The sequence below is a fragment of the Arvicanthis niloticus genome, chromosome X (assembly GCF_011762505.2).
Source record: "Arvicanthis niloticus isolate mArvNil1 chromosome X, mArvNil1.pat.X, whole genome shotgun sequence".
NCBI lineage: Eukaryota > Metazoa > Chordata > Mammalia > Rodentia > Muridae > Arvicanthis > Arvicanthis niloticus.
In genome coordinates, this window is record NC_047679.1 from 30,986,206 (window position 1) to 31,011,761 (window position 25,556).

The 25,556-nt window shown below is 30.0% G+C and overlaps 1 protein-coding gene across 5 annotated transcripts in view; it reads left to right on the forward strand.

Moving 5' to 3' along the window:
- Cnksr2 (connector enhancer of kinase suppressor of Ras 2) overlaps window positions 1-25,556 on the forward strand; it is a 223,579-nt gene that overhangs the window by 114,409 nt on the left and 83,614 nt on the right. For 3 of the 5 annotated variants that reach the window (XM_034486264.2, XM_034486263.2, XM_034486262.2), the window contains exons 9-10: window positions 14,051-14,197; window positions 23,796-23,929. In XM_034486264.2, coding sequence (XP_034342155.1) covers window positions 14,051-14,197; window positions 23,796-23,929 — 281 coding nt within the window. The remainder of the gene's footprint in view (window positions 1-14,050; window positions 14,198-23,795; window positions 23,930-25,556) is intronic. The other 2 variants (XM_076918814.1, XM_076918813.1) reach the window with 1 other exon arrangement.

A 25,556-nucleotide genomic window follows, 5' to 3' on the forward strand; every position in this document is an offset into this window, starting at 1 on the left:
GCACCCTGTGATAGATGTGATGATGAATTTTCAAAGCTGTAGGAAATGAATGGTGTTCATTTCTGATTATTTCATATGCCACAGATGGTTTGCTTTCTTTCTTCTCTTTGGCAAACATAAAGTCTGATGTTGTAATTTGATATTAAAATAATATGGGATTATCAATATAATAATCTTCATCTTTAGGAGTATGATTTTTTAAAAAAAACAAACATTTTACACTATTTACTAGCTTCAGGGTGAGTGATCATTTCCTGTTCATTCCGTTAAGCTAAATTTGCTTTTGCAAGTCCTAATGAAAATTTGGGAAGACTGGTTTTTCTTCAAGAAAGTTTAGAAAAGTTCCCAGTGCTAATGAAAGTTAAAATATTTCTTCAGTGAGTTCATTGTCTACCTGATATAAAAGTGGATAGAAAATTTTAAATGAGATGTATTGACGTGTGGCTGGTACTGAACAATAAAATACTAATAATATGCAAAGGCTTTCTATCCCATGATAGGCTTGGTGACTGTATTTTCGCACTATAAAAAATTGTTCAAAAAATTGTTCAGTGTGGTTGTCCTTTTGGAAATTTCTGGATCCATAGAGTGAGAATTTGGACCAGGGGATAAAGCACCTATTCTAATACACTGGCAGCTTTTTCCTCTGTTCTGTTCATATTGTTTCCTTCTTGATCAGAGACTTTTACAAGTACACCTTCTCTGGTTTTGTTTCTGTGTGAAATTCTACCTGATACAGTTTAAGATGGAAGTTAGTTTCTAGTTTAAAAAAAAAAGAACATTGTTTAAAGAGTATTCCTTATGGACTAAATCTAACATTCATTAAATGATTATCAAGGTCTAAATATTTACAGATGAACTAATAAAATCTGTATGAATTGGTGACATTTAAATGCTATGATATTTTGCATACACATTTTCATCACAGGGATAATTACACATTTTTTGAAACTATATATAATGACAATTGGGGAAAATAGGTGTACTTTGTGCTCTGAAATTTTCTTATGGTCTTAAGTGATTAATATTGTCAGAGTAGTTTACCTTTCTAGAAATATTAACAATAACTGGAACTTACCTGTAACTGTAAACACAAATATTTTACATTTTGTTTATTCTTCATAATAAATACTGCAGAAAAGCCACTGTGTATGAAAATTGAGACTCAGAAAAAGTATTTAATTCATCAGCATCTCATAACTTTCTTACTCCAATACCCAGACTCTTACTTCAATCTTATTGCAGCTTTATACAATTCAACTTATAAAATTATCAAAGAAAGGAATAAGAATCCTAGTAAGTTAATAATCATGTGAGTAAATCTCAAGATTCAATGAGACCTTTAGTGGGCCATGTATTAGGAAAGAGGAGAGAGAAAATTTACATAAGTGGAGTAGTGAATCAGTCTTCCTGAAATTCGAATTAGGTTTGAAGCTCATCTTTACTGCCATTTCTCACTGAGCTCGCTTCCTTCCAATAGACTGAATAAGTAAAATGCCGATCACAAATGATGAGACACATTAGAGACTTGATAGCAATTGACCTTTCTTCTTCTCTTCTATCCTTTTACCTAATACTGTAGTTGGACCTCTTGGAGTCCTGTTTCATGATAGTCTGCTATTATAGCTAACAAGTGGGTTTTGGATTAAAACAGAAAAAGGAAGCTATATTGAGATTGCGAACCTAGCCTTGTTTAATAATGTGATTACTTACCAGATTTTCTTCTTTGTGCTAAAGTAAAAGGCATATTTGTGCATGAAATTTTTAATTTAATGTAAACTACACTTTCCTCTTTTTTATTGTTGCCTATGTTATATTCTGCATAGTAAGAGTAGAATAAAAATTATCTGAGTTTTTATACTGCTAAAACATGGGTAGGTGGATGAATTATTTGAACTAAGTGTGAATTATTTGTGGTCTGCAATTGCCCTTCTATCCTCTGTAGTCATTAAAATGCAGAGTAGTGCTTGGCTATGATGATGCAGTAAATAGTGTAATAGATTAAAATACATAATATAAATGAATAAATCTATTCATTAATTTACCAGAATCATGATATTATGGGAATTAGCCTATATGATTCCAGATTCAACAATTAGGAAAAGGTGATGCTAAATCTTATTGTTTGGCAAGATACTGTATCAGTAGTTTTCTATCATTTAAAAACCTTACTACTGCAAGTTGTATTGTACGATATAAAAATCTGCTCATATTCTTTATATGAATTTCATTGAAAAACAATTTTAAATATTTCCATGAGGGTCAATGAAAGGTAAATGAATAACAGGGACATTTGAATGCCATTGTGGTTTGTATACTCAATAGCAATTGACTTTCTTACCTCTCTTACCTATTTAGCATGTCCAATTAGATGTGTGTGATTCTCCTATGTCCCTTTATTAAAATATATATTTTGTTACCTGAAACTGAAAGTTGCATGTCCATTTTCATCTTGCTATATTCTTCATTATAAGCCTTTAAGCTTTTCACATCAACATACTTCTGTGCCTGAGAAACTGACTGCCAGATAGGAAGAAGGAAAAAACTCATGAACATCCAGCAAAGCAGAATGATTCCTATTGCATGTCCTCCCTGCTTCTGAAGATCAACTTCTGAAAGGCTGCTGAAAATACCCCAGATTCATTCTGTCTCTATTTCCACTTCTGTCTGCGTGTCTCTGTCTCTCTCCATCTCTCTGTAATTCTCTCTCCCACTTCCTCCTTCTGTTTCTCTATCTCCCTTTCCGTCTTCCTCTCCATCTCACTCTCCTTATCCATCTTCCTCTCCCTCTCCTTACCACCTTGGCATCATTTGAACCAGAAACTCTTCCCTCATGATGGAGTATAAATATGTTTTTTGTTTTGTTCTGTTTTGTTTTGTTTTTGCTAATAATATTGTACTTATTCAAAAACATCTGGCCACATTTCTAATAAATCTACTAAATTACAGGTTAATACTTTTGTTGGTATGAATGTTCTAAGTATTTTGTCCATACTGAAAGCATACACTTTCTTTTTAGGTATATTATTTCAAAGAAGGGGGTATGTATGGTGACTGAATCTGGCATCTGGGAAAGTTCCTTCTATTTTGTGTTAATATTAAAACATATCCATTGCTATTGTGAAAGGTTTTCTTGGCACTTCCTGAATATTTTGGCAAATGTGGTTCAGTATATTTGGTTATACAAGCTACCTAAATGGAATAACCAGGTTGAAATTTCAAGAAGATAGGCTGCACACATAGTATGGCTGATCATCAGTTATTGACAGATGGAAGAAAAACATAAGATAGTGTCATTTTTACTCTCAAGATGGTAAATATTACTGAGTGAGGCTGGTAAATCAAAAAGAAGGAGATTAAAGCAAAGGGAACAGGCTGACTTTTGAATTACCTGGGAACTTCTTTCTAATTGTGGTTGTGCCTGTCTGATTCCCAATTTGCCTTCTCATCTCTGGCTGTGAGCTGATCTTTTTGTTCTTCAGCCCCAGAATAAGAGAACATTGTTGAAATTAGAAGTCAGTATAATGAGAATATATTACTGCTCAAATTCCTTCAGTTCCCCTTTAGCTCTAAACACTTTCCTGGATGTCATTTAGTGGCATATATATCATGGTACCATGTTATAGTAGATGTGCTTTGCCCCTCAGTTTTCTAAGTAATCTTTTTCTTTATAGTTTTAGTTTTCTTCCTATCCCATTTCTTTTTCTTTCCTTCATTATATACTTCTCTTCTCAGTTAACTATTTCTCCTCCATTCTTGTGGTGTTCGATTTTCTCCTTGCCTTTTCTGATTCCCTTTCTCAAAGGAGAAGTTATTTATCTTATAATCCCTTAAGCCCAAAAATATTGAAAACTGAGCTCTCAAATGGCACTATTTCCCATACAATATTCATATAGTCACATATTACTAGACTATAGAGATTAATATATTAGCAAGTTATTTAACATATTCATAAATAAGTGATTCTTATAATAACCTATGAGAACAGTATTGGGATTCTCCAGAAAAGGTATTCTAAAACAAAGTGAATGAAATGCTATAGTTTGGAAGGGTAAAATATACAAGATAAAATTAAACAATGTGTCACACATTTCAGTTATTCAAAGTAATATTTGTTATTTATAATAACATTTGTTATTCATCTTATATAGTAGTCTATGAGATATTAGCTTTTCTTTTAAGTTGAATTTAATCTTCATTAAATTGTGTACAAACTGGTTTTAAAGTGCCACTTATTTGACATAAATTGTATCTTTTATTTTGAATAATCAACTTGTTACTTCATCATCCACCATAATATTTCCTTGTCTTTTTATTATAAAACTAGAATTAATTCTATTAAATTCTCATATAAAAGAAATTATTTGTTATGCCTTAATAAAGATAACTTCCTTTTAACCAATTTTTTTCTTTGCAAACATCTGTTTTGTTACTTTCTTATTTGTACAGTTAGTACTAGCTTCACAGTGAAGAGTATAATTGTTTATTTAAATGGTTGCTGTAACTTCTTTTTATTATCAGAATACAGCTAAGTGCAAATGTACAGTTAAAAATAGTCTAGTTATTACATGAAATTTTAAACTACTTACAACAAGTGATTGTTCTGTATGCTTGAAATATGTCTATTGTCAGATTTTTTTACATACTCTAGGTTCTTAGTTTAAATGTGTATTTCATTTGCAAATTAGCATCAATACTCTCAGCACTTTTCTACCTTGTCAGTCACATTAGCCTCATCTACTCCTTCCCATGAAAAATAGGGTTGGACAATTACTATATAGCATTTCCCTCTCTGTTAAAATTAGTGCATGGAAGAAAAATACTATAGAATATCAGGTCGTAGAAAACTAAAAAGACAATAACATTAATTGGAAAGTATTTTATCATGTGTATCCCCAGTATTCAATATCATGAGTAAATTCTGTTCATCATTGCAGCTAAAATTTCACATATTATCAGCCATTGTTTCTTATTTAAATTTCATCTCACATTGTTTTCTTTCTACATTTTATTATATTCAGATTGGACAGGAAAAGCTATTTTTTAATTGTAATATATGGTGTGTAGAGATGACAGTGGCCAATGGAAAGCTGCCACTTTTGTGTTGGTTGTCAGAATTCTGATAAAAATAAATTTAAAGACAATTTCTGCATTGTGGAAATTTTAAAGTAAAACTTTTACTAATAAATATTTAGAATGGTATTTAGTTAATGAAACATGCACATATCTACACTTGCTTTAGTATCTACTGTATTATACACATATTACAATATTTAGAAGTATTTTTAAATAGTCATAAATTTTGAAGTATTTACTTATAAATGACATTTTAAAATTATTCAAACCAGTTACACATTTTTATGTATGTTAGTTTCTAATACTGAGGTTTGGATTGCTTTTTTATTGCTTTTTGATATTTTGGCTCCTAAACTAAATGTAAGCCTGAGTTTTTTAGAAATGAGTATTTTTTCAAAAATCCATAAATGAAAATTTGAGATTTTGAGATAATGAAGCATTGTTTAATTTCCTAACTTTGGTAATCGGGAATATTATCTTTATTTTTAAATAAATATATTTCCATTCTATTTTTTTTTTAAGAAAAAAACTGAACTATAGGAAGGAGTGGCTGAAACAGAATGACTTCAAATATATGTAGACAAAATATTGTTCTAAATGTTTTAACTCATAAAATATTGTTATAAAAATTTTAAGGTCTGTATTATTGTTTTTCTTTAAAATACACAAGTGTTTTTTAGGACTAAATCTTCTGTTTTATGTAATTAGAGGTTCACCCCAGTTTCATTGTGTACTGTAATGTGATGGCCTCCTTTCTCTTTCCCTAGCAATACTTTTCAGACTCAGTTAATTTTACAATTTAAAGAAATCAAAGGGCATTATGAATGGTAGTAAAATGAAAGTAAATTTTGCTTTGATTTAGTTTTCATTCCATGTATGCACGAATACTATGAAGCCTCCAAAATAAACTTTGGCCTTCAGAGACTACAACATTACCAAATGCCATGTTGAAATGGGAACAGGGAATGACAACAATGTGTACAAGATACTGAACTGTGCCCACAGCTTTGGGATCACCTTACCAACGCAGAGATACTAGTGACACAAAGGGTACACCTAATATAAGTGATAGTTTATAGAAATGCATGAAAGATTCATTAAAGGGAAAAAACACAATTGCTATTTTCTTCACCCAAATTTCAAATTGCATAATCAAGATGCAAGCCCAGAACGTCTAGATAACTGATGAGCAGATTCTAAGGGGCAGGGATGGGGGAGTTATAACTTTTTAGAGTGCTTATATTGGCTTGCTTTATTTTCTTCCTCTATCTTCACAATAAGAAATTGTTATGTTTTGAAAATTCCCCTGTTAAGTACTGAACCTCAGATCTAAACACACATTATATATACACATAGTTTATATACAAGACTTTAAAAGTCATGTGAAAATATTAAGTATTAAATATATATGCATTTAAATTATGTGTAACTTAATATGGTCTAAGTTTTACATTGAAATTAAGCCACATGGAAACAAAGGCACTTTTAAAAAATAACTACATATGTTGTAGTAGAGAATTGACCTTTTAGCATCATGGAGGAGTAAAGTGAAGAGTTACTCAATAAACATAAAATTGTGGAGATGTTTCCTATGAAAATGAAATATTTAATTCCCATATTCATCTTTTCAATATTTGTTTATTTTATCCCAAGGCTATCTTTTCTAAATATCTGTATAAACTATTAATACTAAAGTTTTATTTAGAATAGATAAAACTTAGAATGTCTCAGACTGCTCCTCTCACTTACCTTTAAAAGTTACCTCATGGTAGAACTTAAAATCACTTATTTAAATATATTTTGTTAACTCGGTGTATATACATTAGTTTATCTTTGAATCATCAATAATTCCTTACTTATATCTAAAGATTACAGTATCTCCAAATGCTTGAAAAATGTGGGATTTTCATTCACACTTTGTGAAAATGTGAGTGAAGGTGAGTTGGGCAGATTCATCCTTCAGACTTACTAGTTCTAGGTTCTCTGAAAGATAAAGTAAATAGGTCAGAGTTAAACACTTCCAAAATGTTTGTTACTATGACATTTCCTCTAGGAGCTTGTTTTGCTAAAATAAATGGAAGTCACTAGCACAAAGTATTCATTCATTAGATACTTCGGTAATTTTTAGTAACTCTAAGAAACAGTACTATAATAAACACACCAGTACAAAAATTGTTGGCAAAAATTAAGAGTCATTAGTCACCATGTGATCATTTGTATGGAGTCTGGTCTCCCCGGTGTTTTTTAAAAGATAGGGAGATATCTGAGTGTAGAATAACTCCTAACATCACATATTTATATAGTTTATTTGGAATTTCTTTGAGAAAAGATAACATTTATACTTTACCATTGGGGAGGTAAGAATGGGACTGTACACAAGCATATATAAATGTTGATAATGAAACTTTTTTTTCTTTTTGAAGGCTAATATTTTTTAAGTATTTAAAGAAATAATCCTATAAAGATGATCTCTATAACTCCACAGGCAACCATGAAAAAGAAAAATCTCTAGATTGATATGATAGTCTTAAATTTTTAAATTTATGAATATTTGTAAGTTTTGCTACTTGGTCCAAAGAATAATATCTGTCATTTTATAATTTGGTTAAATAATTCACCATGCGTTTGGAAAACTAATAGGCCAGGGAATATTCTAAAGCCCACTTCTTCTCTCTGTGCCCATAGGAATCAAAACCTCTAGTCTTTACAGCACCACAAACATTTGTATTCTCAGTGCACACAACCATTTTGTCAGAACCTCCCCATGAATACCTGCTGACTGCTTCAGCCTGGCAAATTCACTTAAAAGTCTCCCTCTACAAAAAAAACAAACAAACAAAACAAAACAAAACAAAAACAAAAAAAACCCACAACTTCTGGCTTCTGATACTCAGAATCTCATTGACTTTGGGAAATTTTAATCTTGTTTGTGTGGTACATAAAATATACCTTGAAGTATGTGTTAGAGGTTAGTTACAAATCAGGGAGATAAGGTTAGCCACTCCCCATAACTTATCCAATGAGATGGAGGGCATTAGTTCAACATATGTGAATATTATCTATAGTTAATAATGAGACAGACACACTGTGTAAAACAAATACGATAATTTTAAAAGGCTATTCTAGTTATAAAATATTATAAGACAAGTAAAATTTTATCCACTATTCTATTATTTATTGTAACCCTTACAATGGATGTAATTCTAGAATATTTAATATAAAATAATGTTTCAAATGTTTATTTATGAGGAAAATTCTATTGCTTCTTTGAGGGTAAATATTATCTATAATTGGTTGGTATCATGTATATTACTTTTTCTAGCTGGAAGGTCACTTAAACTTTTATTTTATATAACAAATTTTAAGTGTATTATATCTAATAATTTTAATGCTACATCTTGGGTTTATAATAATACTAAGCCCTTTTTGGAGTTTCGGAGCATTTTGTTGTCATTGAAACATTTAGTTCTCATATTACCATATCATTTCAACAATCAACTTAACATGCTGATTGTCTAATTTTTTGTCAAGCATATTATTTATTGAAGGGTATATCTAAACATGATACTCTGCTTTTTATTCAAAAGTCATTCTTGTGACAGTAAATGGAGAAAGATAGTAAGTCAAAAATTTCACTAGTGAGATACAGTATTGCAAGCTTCACATGAAGAAAATAGTGCTTTAGTTGTAAGAAGAGACATCTTATGATGGGTTTTGTAAGAAGATGAGCATTTATTAATAGGTAAGATTTTAGAAGTGACATAAAAAGTACAAACAAAGGGTCAAATGCTTTTACAAAAACACAGCTAAAAGGAAATCATGATGTTTGAGGCACACATATTTACATAATTGTTCACTTTTAAAATCCTCTAATAGTAATCCACTTCTTTCTACTCCCTCTCTTTTTCTTGTTCTGTCATCAACGCTCATAAAACTCTTGAAAGTTGCTCAAACTTGTAATAACTAGTTGCACAGATTGTTTCACCCACTGAATTTCTGTGTATTGTTCACTGAATGATAAGATTTCAGGTTAGACTAATAAGAAACTTCCCCCACCAACCTCTAAGGATAAGCTGGGTTGTGTTGCCCTTTTTTGAAATGTTGTACTTGTTGTAAGGAAGAATTTCCTTCATGTTATTCTAAATATTTGTTCATGTGTTCATTTCTTCCTCTGATCATTGTGCTTTTTAACACTCCACAGAGCATGCTACACCATTAAAATCATACTCTAAGGTACTCAGAGTAATACTGATTTCAGCTGTTATGACTGGTCTTAAAATCATATAAAGCATTCTAGGCATTGGCAAGTCACCACCTTCATGGAACTCAACATTGATTATAGCAGGTTTCAAAGTATGATTCCCATACAAAGAGTAAAGTGTGTTATCATCATATGGAAACTTGGATTTAGAAAGCAAATTGTTAAGCTACAGCCTCAGAACTACAGGGTCAGAATCTCTGGAGTGAAATTCAGCAGTCATGTTACTTGAAGCTACCTTTGTAGTAGATTTTAATATAAACTCATCTTTGAGAGCCATATTTAGGAGAAGAACAGCAATAACTTGAAAAAACTTTAAAACGTTGAAAGGAGGAAAACATTTGCACATAGTAGTACTGTGGGGATGTAAAAGACTAGAAGAAGAAAGGTAGGTTATGACTCTGCTTTAAGTCTAGCAAGTAAGTACCCTGTCTAGAACTAAAACAATCCAAAGAAAGGTTAATTGTTAAGATTTTTTTTATGATGCAAAAAAAAAAAATGGATTAGACGGGGGACATATCTTTAGGTGACTCCAAACTTCAAAGAATTGTTTTGGAATTGTTGGTAGTGGTGATGAATAATTAAAAAAAGCAGATAATAAAGTTGTATTTTAGAATACCGATTTTACTTGAGATGCCAGAAGATATCTGAATGAAGGTACTCTTGAACAGATTCAAATCTAAATTCTGTCTTTGCCATTTAGTATTTTTGTAAATTGTGTCCCCAACCCATCAATTTTTATTTTCATTTCTTTTCATGTAAAATTTTCTAAATGCTTGCTTCATTTAGCTGTTGTAATAAGGAAAATTAAAATAAAATAATTTCATATGAATGTTTAGGATCTACCTCAGTCAAGTATTGGTATTTTATTATTTAGTGGGCATTAGCACCACTGTTACAGAGTATGCGACTGAAGCCCTCAATAGGAACCAGAAATTGTTAGACTTTAGAGTACTATTCAAGAAGTTGCGAATAGAAACTATTGACAGAGAAGAGATTAGTGTAACAAGAAAGCATGAAATATTAGCTCATACAGACACTGAGAAGAAAGAAGACAAGGAGGCAGAGATGTAGCAGGACAATATACATCTACCCAAGTTAATTTGTCATTATCATCTTCCATACTGTAGGTATGGAAATTCTGTAATTGTTTGAACTGTGCAAAATGATTGGAACAGCTCTTGATGTTGAGCTGTCTTTCTCAAAGTCAAACAATCTCTTATATAGCTTGAGTTTTTAGTGTATTTTTCCATGTTTATTCAGAGTATAGTATCTCTCAACTTTATACTTTAATTCCTTCCCATATTGGTGGCTCATGTTGTTGATAAAATTTTAGCCATAGAGATGTCTTCCTTCACGTCTTTGGGCTCCCTCTGTCTCTTAGTACATGAAAACTTAGAAGCCAGAGAAAAGGATGTCATCATTGCCCCCTTCACTTCTTCAACCACTCTCTGTCTCTTACTACATGAAAATGTAGAAACCAGTGGAAGTATGCTGTCATTTTTCCATGTTACTCTTAAGGATTTACATCACTTAAGTCCTTCATACTTGACATATTAAAGCTAGCCAGAAACATAAATGAGAAAATGGAAAATTAATCTTGAAAAATTATTATCTTCAATGTGTTTATTTTATCTATTTTGACATTTTTACACATATATTTACAACATTCTTAGAAATATATGCTCTAATATGCTTCACTTTATCACACCTTTTATCCATGTTCTCCTACTGTCTGTCACCTATAAGTATCTCAATAAGGTAAAGGATAATAAATCTATTTCAATAATTCTTTGTACCTCATTATATGACTGCAAGAATGTGGTCATACCACAGAACCATATATAGGAATCATTTTGCCTGAAGTTTTACAAACACATCACATTTGCTGATACAATGAAGACAAGTTTTAAATATGACAACATAAAATGAGAGGTACTAAAGATAGGGAATAATTTGAAATTATCTCAAGACATTCAAAAGACTAAGGAAAGAGACATTCAAATGACAAACCCATCATAACCAGTTACAATTAAGCTGTATGCAAGTATAAATGGAGAATTGATATAGCTAAAACCTACCTTTCTTACTAAGAGAAAAAGTTGAGGCATGGATGTAATTACACTTCAGAGTTCAAACCCATTTCAGCATTTCCAGAATTATTGTGTGAAACGGACCTAATACTTGACTGCTGAGTCTACTCAAAATTAGTCATGGAATTAAAAAAATCAATCTAGTTCTTATTGAACACACCTGTTTAATAAATTTGTAATTGCTTTCACTAGCCATTTAAAACTGCAATATACTTTTCTCCTTAATGCAGTGATCATTAATGATATTGCATCTCATTCTGCCTCCATGTCTATATCCATTTTAACAAAAAAATAAGTTATTTTTGCCACTGTAGTAATTACTTTGTTCCACATATAATTATATATTCCTTCATAGTGAACATTTACACAATTTACAGTATTGGTATAATTCTAATGTTACAATTTGTCCTGTCATTTAATTATAGTATTGAAAATAGAATGTGAAAGCCAAACATATTTACTAAATGTGGTCCTTGATAAATGTTTGTTTGCTTTTGTTGAAAGTGTTGGTGACATTATGTTAAATGATAGTAAGCAGGTTGGTTAGAACATAGTTAAGTTATATATCCAGATACTCTCATATTAAATAACATTCAGGGGTAAAATTAAAGTATATTTGAGTTTATTTTATTTTTGGTTATTTGCCTAAAAAAAGATATACAGAAAAGGACAAATTAAGTTGAACTAAACATTTCACAAGAAAACATGCTACTTTAAAAGTCTTCAACTTAAACCCAGCATGGTCACATGAGAGGCAAAGGCAAAAAAAAAAAAAATCATCAAAAGTTCATAAGTTTAAGCCTACCCAGAACTACATAGCAGCACATGCATCAAAAATGAATAAGTAAATAAATGTATTAAATTATTTATAGTTATATTATAAATGTGCAATTAATTGTTGAAAATTCAGTTCTTCATTGATTGTTTTAATTGCTAATTTAATAATTTAGGTATGGTTATCATTGATAGGTTATTCATAAATTTTGTATAAAGAAAATGCCTTCCTTCAAATTTGTAATTCAATAATATGTTTCATTTAGGACAAGAATATGAATATCCAAATTCATATTCACTTTGTTACCTCTTAGCTTGTACAAATTGCCATCAGGATATTACTTAGCTACCAGAGGGGTTAGAGTAGATATAAGATATATAATAACCCCCTCTTAGATAAAATAGGAGGCATTTGGCCTATAATTACAGTTGATCTGCATTAATGTTCTTTTTCAAAAGAAGCATCCTCTTATTTATGTTATCCAAGTATTATTTTGATCATTTTGATTCATAGCCAAGATATTCATGATTTGGTGAATCATAGTACCTTGGCCCCACATTTTTATCTTGTTTTATTTGTCTTTACTGAATTCATCAGCAGTTGATTTTATCAGCAAGAGAATGTTCAACAAATATACCAAAAATCTGTCATTAAAGTTTAATGGATCTATTCCAGATTACTTCTTCACAGTCTCCTAAGATCTTGGCTTCATTTGGTGGAATTGCTTATTCTCTCCAGCTTGAGTAATATACTCTAGGCAAAAACATGATGAGGAACACACAAAAGACATCTGTTCTCTTTACCTTATACATAACTAAAACATAACTCCATCACTATTTAGAACATTTGCTAAATTATTTTTGCAATCCAACTTAAATTTTGACCCACTATATTTTTATATGGCTTCATTAGACTTCAGATAAAAGTTTTTCTGTTTTAATATTAACATGAACACATTAATATAAAATATACTTTTAAAACAAATAATAAATGATTTTTAATGTTTCCTTTAAACTATCAGTTTTACCTAGCCAGTAACCAACCTTAGTTACCTGATACTACACCACTAATCCATTTTAAAAGCAAACAAAAGTTCTGTGTTTAAATATTTTTAAAGATGATTAGTGAAATAATTTATCATGAGTATTCATTGAGCCAGTTGTTTTGAGCAGATATTCAATAAAATGGCTTAGTTAAATTTAGCATACAATATATTAAGTTTATAGGGTTATTTGGAATGTATTTCCAATGGATGCTGCACTGGAATAACATTGCCACGTCATCTTTAAATTTATCTTTATAACATGATAAAAGGTTTATTTCACTGATGCTGCTGTCCTTGCATCAGAATGTTTCCTTGGTGTGTCAGTACCTGCTATTGGTAGCACAATGTCAGTCTAATTAAAGACACGTGTGACCACCTATCTCTAAAAGATGGTGATGATAAAGCATATGGTGTGGTTTGTTAGGTCAGGGCATTGCCAACTCTGTTTTCTGGCATGTGGACTTTTAAATTGTACTTATGAAGGGAGCTTGGACCTAAGCAGTATTAATGGTGATATAATTTTTTTACATTCCAAATCACTTGAATGACAAGATATGTTTTAGTCTCCGCTTTGATGTGGTAAATGTCCATTATGTTGTCTCATAATTTCATGGACTCTAATGCAATAATATGGTTAATCAACAAATATAAAACTTTTTCTTCAATATATTTCTCCTGAAAATAGGTAGGATGATACACCAATTATGTGATTTCTTTTTTAACTAATCTTATTAAAGGGGGAGAACATTAAATCTTTGAGTACTGTACCTCAATTTTATTGTAATGATTTTGCTGGTTACCAGGTGGGGTGGCAGTTGAAAAATTTGGTGAATGCACTACGAGAGGACCCGAGTGGTGTTATCTTAACTTTGAAAAAGCGACCTCAGAGCATGCTTACCTCAGCACCAGCTTTACTGAAAAATATGAGATGGAAGCCCCTTGCTCTGCAGGTAATGAAGCTTAATCATAAGTCATACACCATCATTTTAGCCATAGATTATCTCAGTAATGCTTCTTTTTGTGCCTCATCTCAGCAGCATATGAATCAATCTTGTATGCTTTTGAAAATTTGTTTGTGAAATTATCTCTTCACCTCTTATCCTTATAGACTTAATTGTGATGAAATCTGAGCCAATAACTAAAACCCAAAGGATAACACTAATTTCATTTTTAAAACTTAAAGCCTAATTTTAAAAACTCACAAGTTATTCCATGTCAAAATACGGAGAAGAAAGTAAGAGGTTTATTTTTTGTGTTATAATCTTACACTTTATAAGTTATAATCACATACACTTCTGGAAGAATGTAGTAGATAGTTTTTTAAAACTACTTTAAATTAGAATATAAACTTGTAATTTATAAAGAGTGGGAACTTAATTTTCAAATTGGCAATTAAAATTTAATTAGTCTATTTTTCAGAATATCTCATTTTTCACTTGTCCACCATGTATGGTAGTAAAACCAGGGGAAGTGTTACATTAGTTTTTTATTTTTCTTTATTATGAGACTTCACTATAAAATAATAATTGGGATGGCAATAAAGTATATGAAGGTAAGATATCAAATTTTATGGTTGGACAAAGATTTAAAAAATAGTGCATTTTATTTCAATCAGGATAGAATCCTGAAACAACATTGAAGTTTTTTTCGCAAATCTTCTGTTTTTAAGTCAACCTTTTTGTAGGAGTCCAGTTGTTTGGTTGTTTTTAAATAATTGCTCAGTGGACTTAGAATACTGACCATTTTTCAGATTTAAGAAGAAAAGCTTCAATATTTCCTCTTCTATGTAAGATTTGGTAACCTATTAAAGCTTTTTACAAGCCACAGGTTTTTTCCAGTAAGTTCTCCATTAAACTGGTCTTATGAATTATGATTTTTTATTGTTTAAAACTTGACCATTTATCAGTCCCAAAGTTGGCATTATATTTCAATAATATTAAAGTACGTAAAATGTTTCAGTGTTAAGAACTTTATATATTTAATGTGAAGCTTTTTGTATTTTTTTCAATAGACTATATTAATATGTCTAAATGCAGTTGACTTACAGTATCTATTTATGCAAAAATATCTGATGATTGCTAAAGTTCAGAGGCTATTGCCTTATTAGGTCATATGTCATCAGATCAAAATTTTCTATCACATAATTTTTTTCTTACTGCATTATAAATTGCTTTGTTCTACTCTGGAATTACCAATTGACACCTCTATGTCAAAGATCCTTTTTCAAAGTTTTAAAGGAATGGGAACATAGAAGAAGAGCCCCCATGCTTTCAGTTATTAGATGGTTCTCTTTAAATATGTGTACATTTCTTCCTTTTCTATAGCCCTTCATAAAGGAACTTCAACACCAAAAAGATTCTAGTTTTTGTTGATCCATATACTCTAAAATAGTATGTCTAGAAAATCAAATGATTATTTATTTCATTGTTAGATCTTTTGCCCAGTAGTATAAGCTAAAGTCAAAAAATAATGTTAAAGCAATTAAAAGTCACTTACATAAATAAAAGTAATCCAGACACTAGTATTACTTATGCTATAAAAACACTTGATATTTATGCAAAGTTAGAGCAGAAATACCTTTTAAAAGTTAACTCCATCAATCCTTACAATATAATTATAAACTTAAAGGTACTATTTTAGGTCCATTCTTTAAAAAATCTATAATTATTATCAAATTATTAATTATTTATTTCTTATTACTTACTAATTTATGCTGAATATTTTATAAATTTATGATTTCATAGTACTATAATCTGGAGGAAAAGAAAATAATTTAAATAAGTACATGTGTGTATATCAACACATTTGTAAATTTGCTATTTCAACTAAATTTGGGTAACCTAAAATGTGTTGTCTGACATTCACCATCTCTAGATAAGCAAGGCTGTTAGGGAAAACAGAACTATTTTTAACATCTTTGAAAATTGCTTCAAACTTAACTTTAACACAGCAAAAGAGAAAAACTTGGTTTTAATTAAATTATTTCTAACAGTGCTAAAACTAATTCTTAAGAGTAAGAGTGGATGTGTTCTATAATTTTACAACTGCACCATCACCACAACATGTTTTTATAAACTATTTTGAGGAGAACTGGAAATTATATCATTATAGAGTTCTTTATTGATTTTAAGGATTTAGCCAGTGCTAAAACCCAGACAACCTGAAGTTTAATGGAAACTATTAGAATTTTTATAGAATACAAATTACGTTCAAGTAAATGTGGAACCCCCTAAGATTTCAAACTTGAAAATTTGAATGCAGGCTATTTCAGAGAGGACATGTCAAATAGCAGGGTGAGGTTTGATGACAGTTGTGGATTGTTACATGGCTTTGTCGGAGGTCATATTTTCTGAGAACCAGCCTCATATGTGAAGTACAAAAACTAATGTAACAACAGTCCTCTGTGTAGATACAAGTGGCATTATTATTGTTTTCTTAATTCTGATATCCATACAAATCAGCTAGAACCAGAATGCCTATTAAATCATAGGTATTAAACATATATCATCAATTAAAACTTGAAGTTTGAATCATGTTGGTTCTTTTTCTAAGGTATAAGAGTAATCAAATAGGAATTAATTTAATTAGAAGCTATACAAAGAATTTGTTGTATTTATTTAAATCAGCATGTGTATTTTATTTTTTTAATACCAGGCTCAACCTATCTGCTAACTTTTTTAAATAAAAATATCAATTGCTTGAACATAGAGGCCAAAAATAGTGTATACATCATTCTCATACCTAATGATTTTAAACAAATATGGTAATAATTTTATTTATACAAATAAAGTATATGTATCCTAAGGTGGAGTATTTTGTTTCTAAACTGATTTAAATGATAGGACCATTTAGTATTAATTAACTGCACTGGTAGATTTTGATTTGGAATTTCTTTGGAACTCATACCCAAATAAGCAAAAGCATACAATTCAACTTCATGCTTACAGAGCAATTTCATCAGCACATTTCATGAAACTTTTGCAGTTCTTTTGATAAAATTCTATTTTCTCAAACATTTGATGATAGAACTGAAGGACTTAAAGATCCCTTAGACACAATGACCAATTTTAATTTCATCTGAAACTTTGAATTCTGTTGTCATCTGTATACATTCATAACTAGCAAAGATGTCTGTCTATGAGATACAGTCTTTTATTCTAAGAAGGTAAACAGGGGTGTCTTGCCTCCTAAGAGTTCAAAACATCTCCTTAGTGACACTCTGCTTATTTCCAGGATGTGGGTAAGCATGGTGATGAATATGGTCACATTCTTTTATTAGTAAAATGAATTCCAGGGAGTGCTGGATAGACCACAAGTAGATGATTAGAAGTTTGCTGTACTAAATGCAATTGATCAATTGATGCATTGCAACAAGAACATGTGAGCAATCATTTTCTTACAATAATAGATGTATGGAAGAAATAACTGGACACTGCCAAGAAATTTCCTTAAATCAGCACTGGGAATCAATGATTATTTAAAACACTTGAAGAACCCAGCTTTTGGTGGAGAAATACACCTCAGATAACTAATCGGTAGATTTAGATATTATTCAACACATTTTATATAAATTAGCATTAATCTATATGATTATCATTATATTTCTAAACTATTTCTACCCCATAAATCTCTTATATTGATACCATAGTGTTGATTTGTGATTTTGTACTTAAATTTTATTGATGGCAGTTTACACTTTACACTACTGTAATGACTGAGTAGAAATGAAATAGAAAATTATCAACAGCAGTCAGTTTTGTATATCAACTGGTATAACAACAATAGAACTGTGAGCACATTAAATTTAAAATAATACACTTAAAAATGATTAAAGTCATCATGTAAAAGACAAAACAAGAGCAATAAATTTTGTTTCAATATTCAAGATGCAATTAGATACAATTTAATGTTATTAAATGAACATTAGTGAAAGTTTGTACATTTTAGAGAGTCTTGTTTTAAAAGCATATTATGAGGAAAGCCTTTTATTTGAAGTATCATTTTTGAGGTATAATTTTATGTAAAAATGTAATTATGCTGTCTGGGCAACAGTGGCATTTTTATGTTTGGCATGCTCAAATTAGGAAATGACTGAAAGCAACTATCATATCACATTGAAGTTCATCAGTGTTAAAGCAATCAAGTAAAGAATCTAAGTAACATTTGTGGGTTAGAGCCAAATGTTTTTACATTTTTAACACTTACTATGAATAATAACATATGGTGTTAGCCATTGCTAAACAGTTGATTAAGTTAAGCTTATGTTTTTCAGAAATCTTAAATATAAAGTGTTTCAAGTAAAACCTTAACTTCCCACAATTTCTTCTGTTAATATCTCAGATAATGTTAACTATATTTTGTGACTTCAAATTTAATATTGCCATTTAATTATGCACATAAGATCAAACAGCACAAAATTACATACACTAGTCTTATTATCAATACAATGTGATTTGGTGGGACTAGCTATTTTGTAATATGACTCCAAATGTTATATAGAATATTGTGTAATAGCATACATATATTATGTCCATATATCTGTGCTTTTTAAATTCAAGAATCTAGGGTCTCCTGATCATATCCATGGTCTGAAAAAAGCTTGTTTTCTTTATAGTCTAGTAAGAACAACAGAAAATTTACATGCTTATAGAAGAAAACATTTTTTTATTTATAATTTTGTATTATAATAGAAGCTGAGAAACTGAGGGAAAGCTTTCTAAACACAATTATTTTGCTTAAATTCTTCTCAAATAATTTATCACATAGAAAAGGCATGACCAGGTAAAAATGTGGGCATCATTTTTTAATTATAGCTAGCATTTTCTATGTTGTCAAGAAATATATAAGATTGTATGCAGATTCTTGTTTCCAAACCCAGAATACAATTTCTCTGGACCATTTGTTGAGATGATCAAGGAAATAATTGTTAATATAAAGCACTATTCTGGTACTAAGTGATACCAGTATTGGGAATTTAATGAAAATGTGCCTGAACTGTATAAGGACTTAAATACTGTCCTATGCTAGAACTTTGGGGTGTTGTTATCAATTTGAGTCTGTAATTACTTCTAAGAATAAATAAAATGAATGGTTAGGTTATATATACTTACTGTAATCATTTGTATCTCCATTGATATTTTCTACTTGAAAGGGGAAAGCAAGTTTTTGTGTGAATTTCACATAAATGATTTTTACAAATAAGTACTATTGCAGTGTTCAATGTTTCAGTATTGGGGCTGCCTCTATGTCATTGGTTTTATTGAAGAAATTTATATCTCTAACTTCAATAGATCAGTTAACTAAACTGAAGGACAATTAAACTAAGATACACTTGCCAAAGATTTTTAAATATTTCAAGTAAAACTTAAAATTAGAATTCAGTTTCTTAGGTGTGAACATTGCTTTTTTTTATAATCTTTACCACAGAGCTTTTATATGTACTGATATATGTGTGTGTGTGTGTATACACATACATATACATACATATATGTGTATATAAACACACATACATATACATGCATGCATATATATCAGTACTTTGCAGATGTTCTATTTGTGATATTAAAATTGGAGGACATGAAGAAGAAAAGACTTGGGCCATCAAATAATTTAAAGTAATATCTTGTTTATCCCTCATAAAAGCTTAAAATTTTCTTTGACAATTACAACCCTCCATCAATATGTAAACTGATGAGTAATATGTTATTGCTAAAGTTCTCACTCATATTTCAGAATGATTTATACCATATTATGTTTAGAGTATGTCTTTAAGGTATTTATATACTTTAAAATGACACTGAAAATGCATGAATGACTGACTTCTGAGTCTGATTGACCAATGCAACTACTCCTTAAGCATCTAAATGTACTAAAGAGCTGCATATGGTTGTGAATTTAACACTTAGGGAGATAAATGGCAATAATCTACAATAATATATCAAACTTGATTTCTAAGAATAAAATACACATATATATACACACACATACACAAACACACAAATGGTCCTTTCTAATGGAGTGCTGTTCAATTTGTGGAATAGGAGCTTTTTGGTAGAAGAACCATTTACAAATGAGTATTGGATGATAGGACTAGGTCCTTCCAAATAAACTCCTTTGAAGTCGAATTCAAAATGTATCTAAATCATACTCAACAGCATGCCATGGCACCATGTTATATTGAAGCTTTAGGATACTATGCAGTTTTAAAATAATACCCTTAATCACTGATAGTAGTTTTGCCAAAAAGTTTACCAAAGATATTAAAGTCATGAAAGAAAAAAATAGGATTAATTCTACTTTTTGCTTAAAGTGCAAATTCTTCCTGATACAACCAGGACTATTTTCCTGATGCTATATCATAAACAAATGATTTACAGTAAATGTCTCTAGGATAAGAGAAGGTATACTTACAGCCAGGGCTACACAGAGAAACCCTGTCTTGAAAAAAAAAAAAAAAAACAAGAGAAGGTATACTTTAGTTTTATTAAATTCACTTACTTGAAGTTTTTAGTCAAAGGATATATATGTATATATACGCATATACATATATTTTAAATTTTAATTTTGAAATACCCTTAATTTTTTAATCAAGGGACACTAAGTTTGTCATTTCTCATGTATTTTGATACTAATGGTAGGATTTGTTTTTGTTTTTTACCACAGCTTGTTACAATTAGAAATTTTTCAGTGATTTCAGCTTAATTTCATTACTTGTTCTATTCTATTAGATGTCTTCCTAAAGTTCCTCAATGATTTTTAAATGTTTCAGTCACTCAATATTATATTATTTCAATTCTTTTCCAGAAGTTTTTTTTAAGTTAATACATACATTCGTTTTCTAATATCAGTGTCAAAGTTGATATTTTAATATGATTCTCACATGTTTTCTTTCTAACTTTGCCTAGGTTGATAATAGTAGCACACAAACAGTACAGAAATATATTACATATATGTTGACTATTTACTATGAACTTTAATTTGTATAGCACATACTGGTAAGCTAGATGTCATCCACACAGTAAACGCATTGAAATACTCCTTCTGGTTTATCTATCAAACAGCCATTTGAATTCTGTAAGAACAAGTTGTATTTATTTTATAGCAGTTCATTTAATTGGACCAGGGTAACATAACAAAGTCTGATATCTATTTGAACATTTTAAGCCTTTATCTTATATTAATGTCCCAACATATGACTCACATTAACTCTTACTAATACCAACTCCTTGTTGAAAATAGAAATAAAAAGATACTATTTTTTCTTATATCAATTTTCAAATATAGTGACACACATTAAATGATGACATTAATAGCAACTCCTTGTTGAAAATAGAAATAGAGAGGTAATAGAAATTTAAAGAAAGTTGGCATAGCTAATACTGAAATCTAGAAAAGAAATTCACAATTTTGGCAAATTGCTCATGCAAAATAAAAATTCTATTAGTTTTTACCTCATACCTAAGGCATATTTAAATATTCTTGTAAAAAGTTAGCTGCAATTCCTTTTTTCTTTGTTTTTGGGTGTTGGGGGAAGACAATAGATACTAAACAAACAAAACTTATAGATTAACAAAGTAAAAGTATAATTAGTAACCTTAAAATAGAAGAAAAAGAATAAAATTTAAGTTAGATTACTTTCTATTAAAAACTTCTATTATTTGAAAGTGTTTTGAAGTTCACTTGTACTATTAGGATATTTTAAAGTTAAAGTACATTGAAAGCATACTGGTTATTTGTTTTTCTTTCATAATAAATTGATTTTAGAGTATTGGAAATTAATATGATACATATTAAGTTCTTCATTTACTGCATGTCTATTAGGGTTGTCTGTATTTTGAGCCAAAATATAACAACAAAGAATACAAGAACTGTAAGCTGTCATATTGTAAACACATACAGGTGTGAGTGTGCGTGCATGTGTATGTATCACTGAATCTTTCATTCAAATATTATAGAGGCATGAAATGCTCTTAAAATTCATTTTTTATTATCTTGGGCTTCATGGCATTCATCAGTATAAATGACTCCTCTAATCATCTGTATACTCTCAGAGTTTCTCATTGCCAAAAATTTGGTTTCTATGGTACAGGCATAGATTAGCTGGATTGTGTTCCAAAACAAAATAATATTAGTAGAGAGGGAACTCTTTATTGCATACTGTCATAGTGTCCACAATTTTTTAGTGTATGAAGTTTATGACATTTTTAAATCATCGTATTTGATAGAAAATTAAGATTTCATACATTGCCATTCCTTTTATCTCTTTTTCTTTCATTTTGATTTCACATACATTAAACTTAACTGTCCTTTTGGAAGAAAGTGTAATTTGAAGCTGTTAAGATGAGCTGTGTAATGAGGAAGGTCAAAATCGTTAACTGAATCCCGAGTTGTGTAGCTTATCCTAGTGAACTACATTGTAATTTCCATTGTATTTATGCCTGGTTTTCAAAAAAGTTTTGTCATCTGTATGAAATTAATGCTGCAATACTATAAATAGTTGTAATACACATTTATTTGAGTGTCCAGCAATGCATGTTGAAGTAGTAGAATTGTGAGTTTATCTAGATATGCCAAATGTGTTTCATACAGGCTAAAATAGCACCATTTTGTCATGTGAAGATGCAATTCATTTTGTGATCATTACTTTTCTGTTTGAGATTGCATTGAGGGTAATATTTTAATGTTGATTTTGTGTACACTTAATCAGATATGTAAGATAAATATAAAAATTTGTGAATTTTAGTTCCAAATTAGAATAATTTTGAAATCCACAAGATTATTCTCACATTCTCTCAATCTTAGAATTAGGAATGCTCTTAAGACATCCTGATATCTGATTAATTCAGTTTATACAGTATCTTTAGAAAGCAACGTCTATTTAATACTTAAATACAAGAGTGCTATAGGCACAAAAGATGAGCTTTAAATAATACATAAATGCACATGCCTGTGAAAGATCAAATGATTGTGTCACTTTATTCACTATACTTTGGAAGATGTAATAGAAAATGGCTTTGAAGAGATAGCTCTGTGTTTATGTTGACAAAAACTATATTTTCCTGGAAAATACTCTCCTGTATTGATTTCTATTTTCGGTTACCTTCTTTGAACCTCTGTCACATTCTTACTAACATAAAATTATGGTTTGTCAAATGTCAGTCAATATGTGAGTAAGCTAAATCTTTTATGAATTATTTTTATTAGCTTTTAAAAGTGGGATTCCAGCAAATCTAATTTAAATAGTTTCTCATTTCTGAGTGGCATAACTCTTCTCATTGCAAATCACTGAATGGGATTTCTACTTTATAAATAGCTTTTGGTTGGTTAAACCATAGAAAAGGTGAGTTGGGAACTGCATGGAAAACATTATTGTGTATTATTCATTTGGGGGAGCCCAAAGAAATATCCATATGTTAAATAACATTTTCTTGATTTCAGCCAAGTTCAAAACTTTGAACAAACAGATAATTTTTAAATGATAACTATGTGTCATTGTTGTTGTTTTGTGTTGTTTGTGTGCGTATGTATTTTCTTTTTCATTTTAACCAGCCTCTTATACCTAGAAGTCCCACAAGCAGTGTTGCCACGCCCTCCAGCACCATCAGTACACCCACCAAAAGAGACAGTTCTGCTCTCCAGGATCTCTACATTCCCCCTCCTCCTGCAGAACCATATATTCCCAGGTATAAACTACCCAGGTTGTTATTCTCGGCAGCTTCTAACTAAAGACTAATCTAATAGCTTCTACACCACAAAGTCAGTTCTTAAAGAACAATTTGAATATTTTTCTCAGGAATTCTGAACACATTCTAAAAAGTAATTCTTATGATAGTAAATGTGCTTTTCTTAATAACAACAGTTATCTCACATAATAGAAAAGTAATATTAAATAAGCAAGATTATTTTACAAGGTTAATAGTGAAGGAGAATTTTTGACTGTGAAACCACAAGACATGTCAGTTCTATATAAAACATTTCGTATGTTTTTAAATGGATAGTTTAGAGATGATTCTTATACTTTCTTAAATGAAAGTAAAAAGTTGCATTTACCATCTCACATTTTAGATGCTCATTAAAAGGATATTGTGAGTAAATCTCTCATAGAATAGGAATTTGGGCAGTATATGAACATACATCATGTTTTTAATTACAGTTGTACATGATCAAAGCTTTCTTATCTTAAAAAGGGGGGAAAGGCAAGACTAGTTGAATTAAAATTTTCACACAATTTGAAAACATTTAAGGGAAATGTTACTTTATTCTTTAAAAACGAAGGTCACAATTTTATTGTCTTTTGACTGTGTATACGGTCTTATAATGCAAGTTATATTTTGTACTTAACCAAATTTCTTTCTTTGTGATGTGAATAAATATTTTATAAGTCCTTAAGCAATTTTAAGCTATAATAACTAATTCATTTTATTAAACCTAGAATGTCTCATTAACTGTAAATAATATCCACTAAGGCAATGATCTCTGAATCTGACTCCTTAAATCTAGAGCAAAAGTATACATTTACTATGTCTGCATATGCACATATAAATTTAATAAAAGTGAAAGTTTTTGCATTACATTAAATACATTAAGTTCTTCAGAAAATTCATACTATAAATGCATACATATATATTCATTTATATATTTAATTATGTACATATTTGTATATATTATTACTTTATTTCACTGAAAAATTTTTTCTTGGTATGCTTCTCAATTTTACATTATTCAGTATATTCCATATAGTCATGTTTAATAAAGCTGACTGGTTGATAAAAGGCTGTTTCTCCATACTACTGTATTATAGAAAATGCCAGCCCTTGCAAATTTCTTTCATAGACAATGTCTATACAAATATAACATGATAAACTAATAAATCTGAACTACCTTCTGGTACAAGCTGCATTAGTATTCATGTCATGAGCCTCATGGAGAAATCTGCAAATGTACAGATAAACATAACCTTACTCTAGTGTCGTGAGTTCACTAGGACTGTTTCCAAGCTAATTGCAATGTCGATTTCTTTTCAATAGAGAGCTAACTGTAAGAAAAACTAACAGGCAATTAGTTCAAGAAGAGCTTTCAACTAACTGAAAATAAAATTTGCACTGAGATTTATATTTGTATTCTTCATGTTTCAGAACTAGTTGTATATTTATAGGTCAGTATTAAGCAATATATTTGTTTTAAGATATAAAAAATAAATAATTATATAAATGGTAGCTATCTGGTGAAGAAATACATTAATAAGACAACTTTCTGATTGAGTCAGCTTTGAGAATATTATTTATTGCTTTCTACATCATTAAAATATCT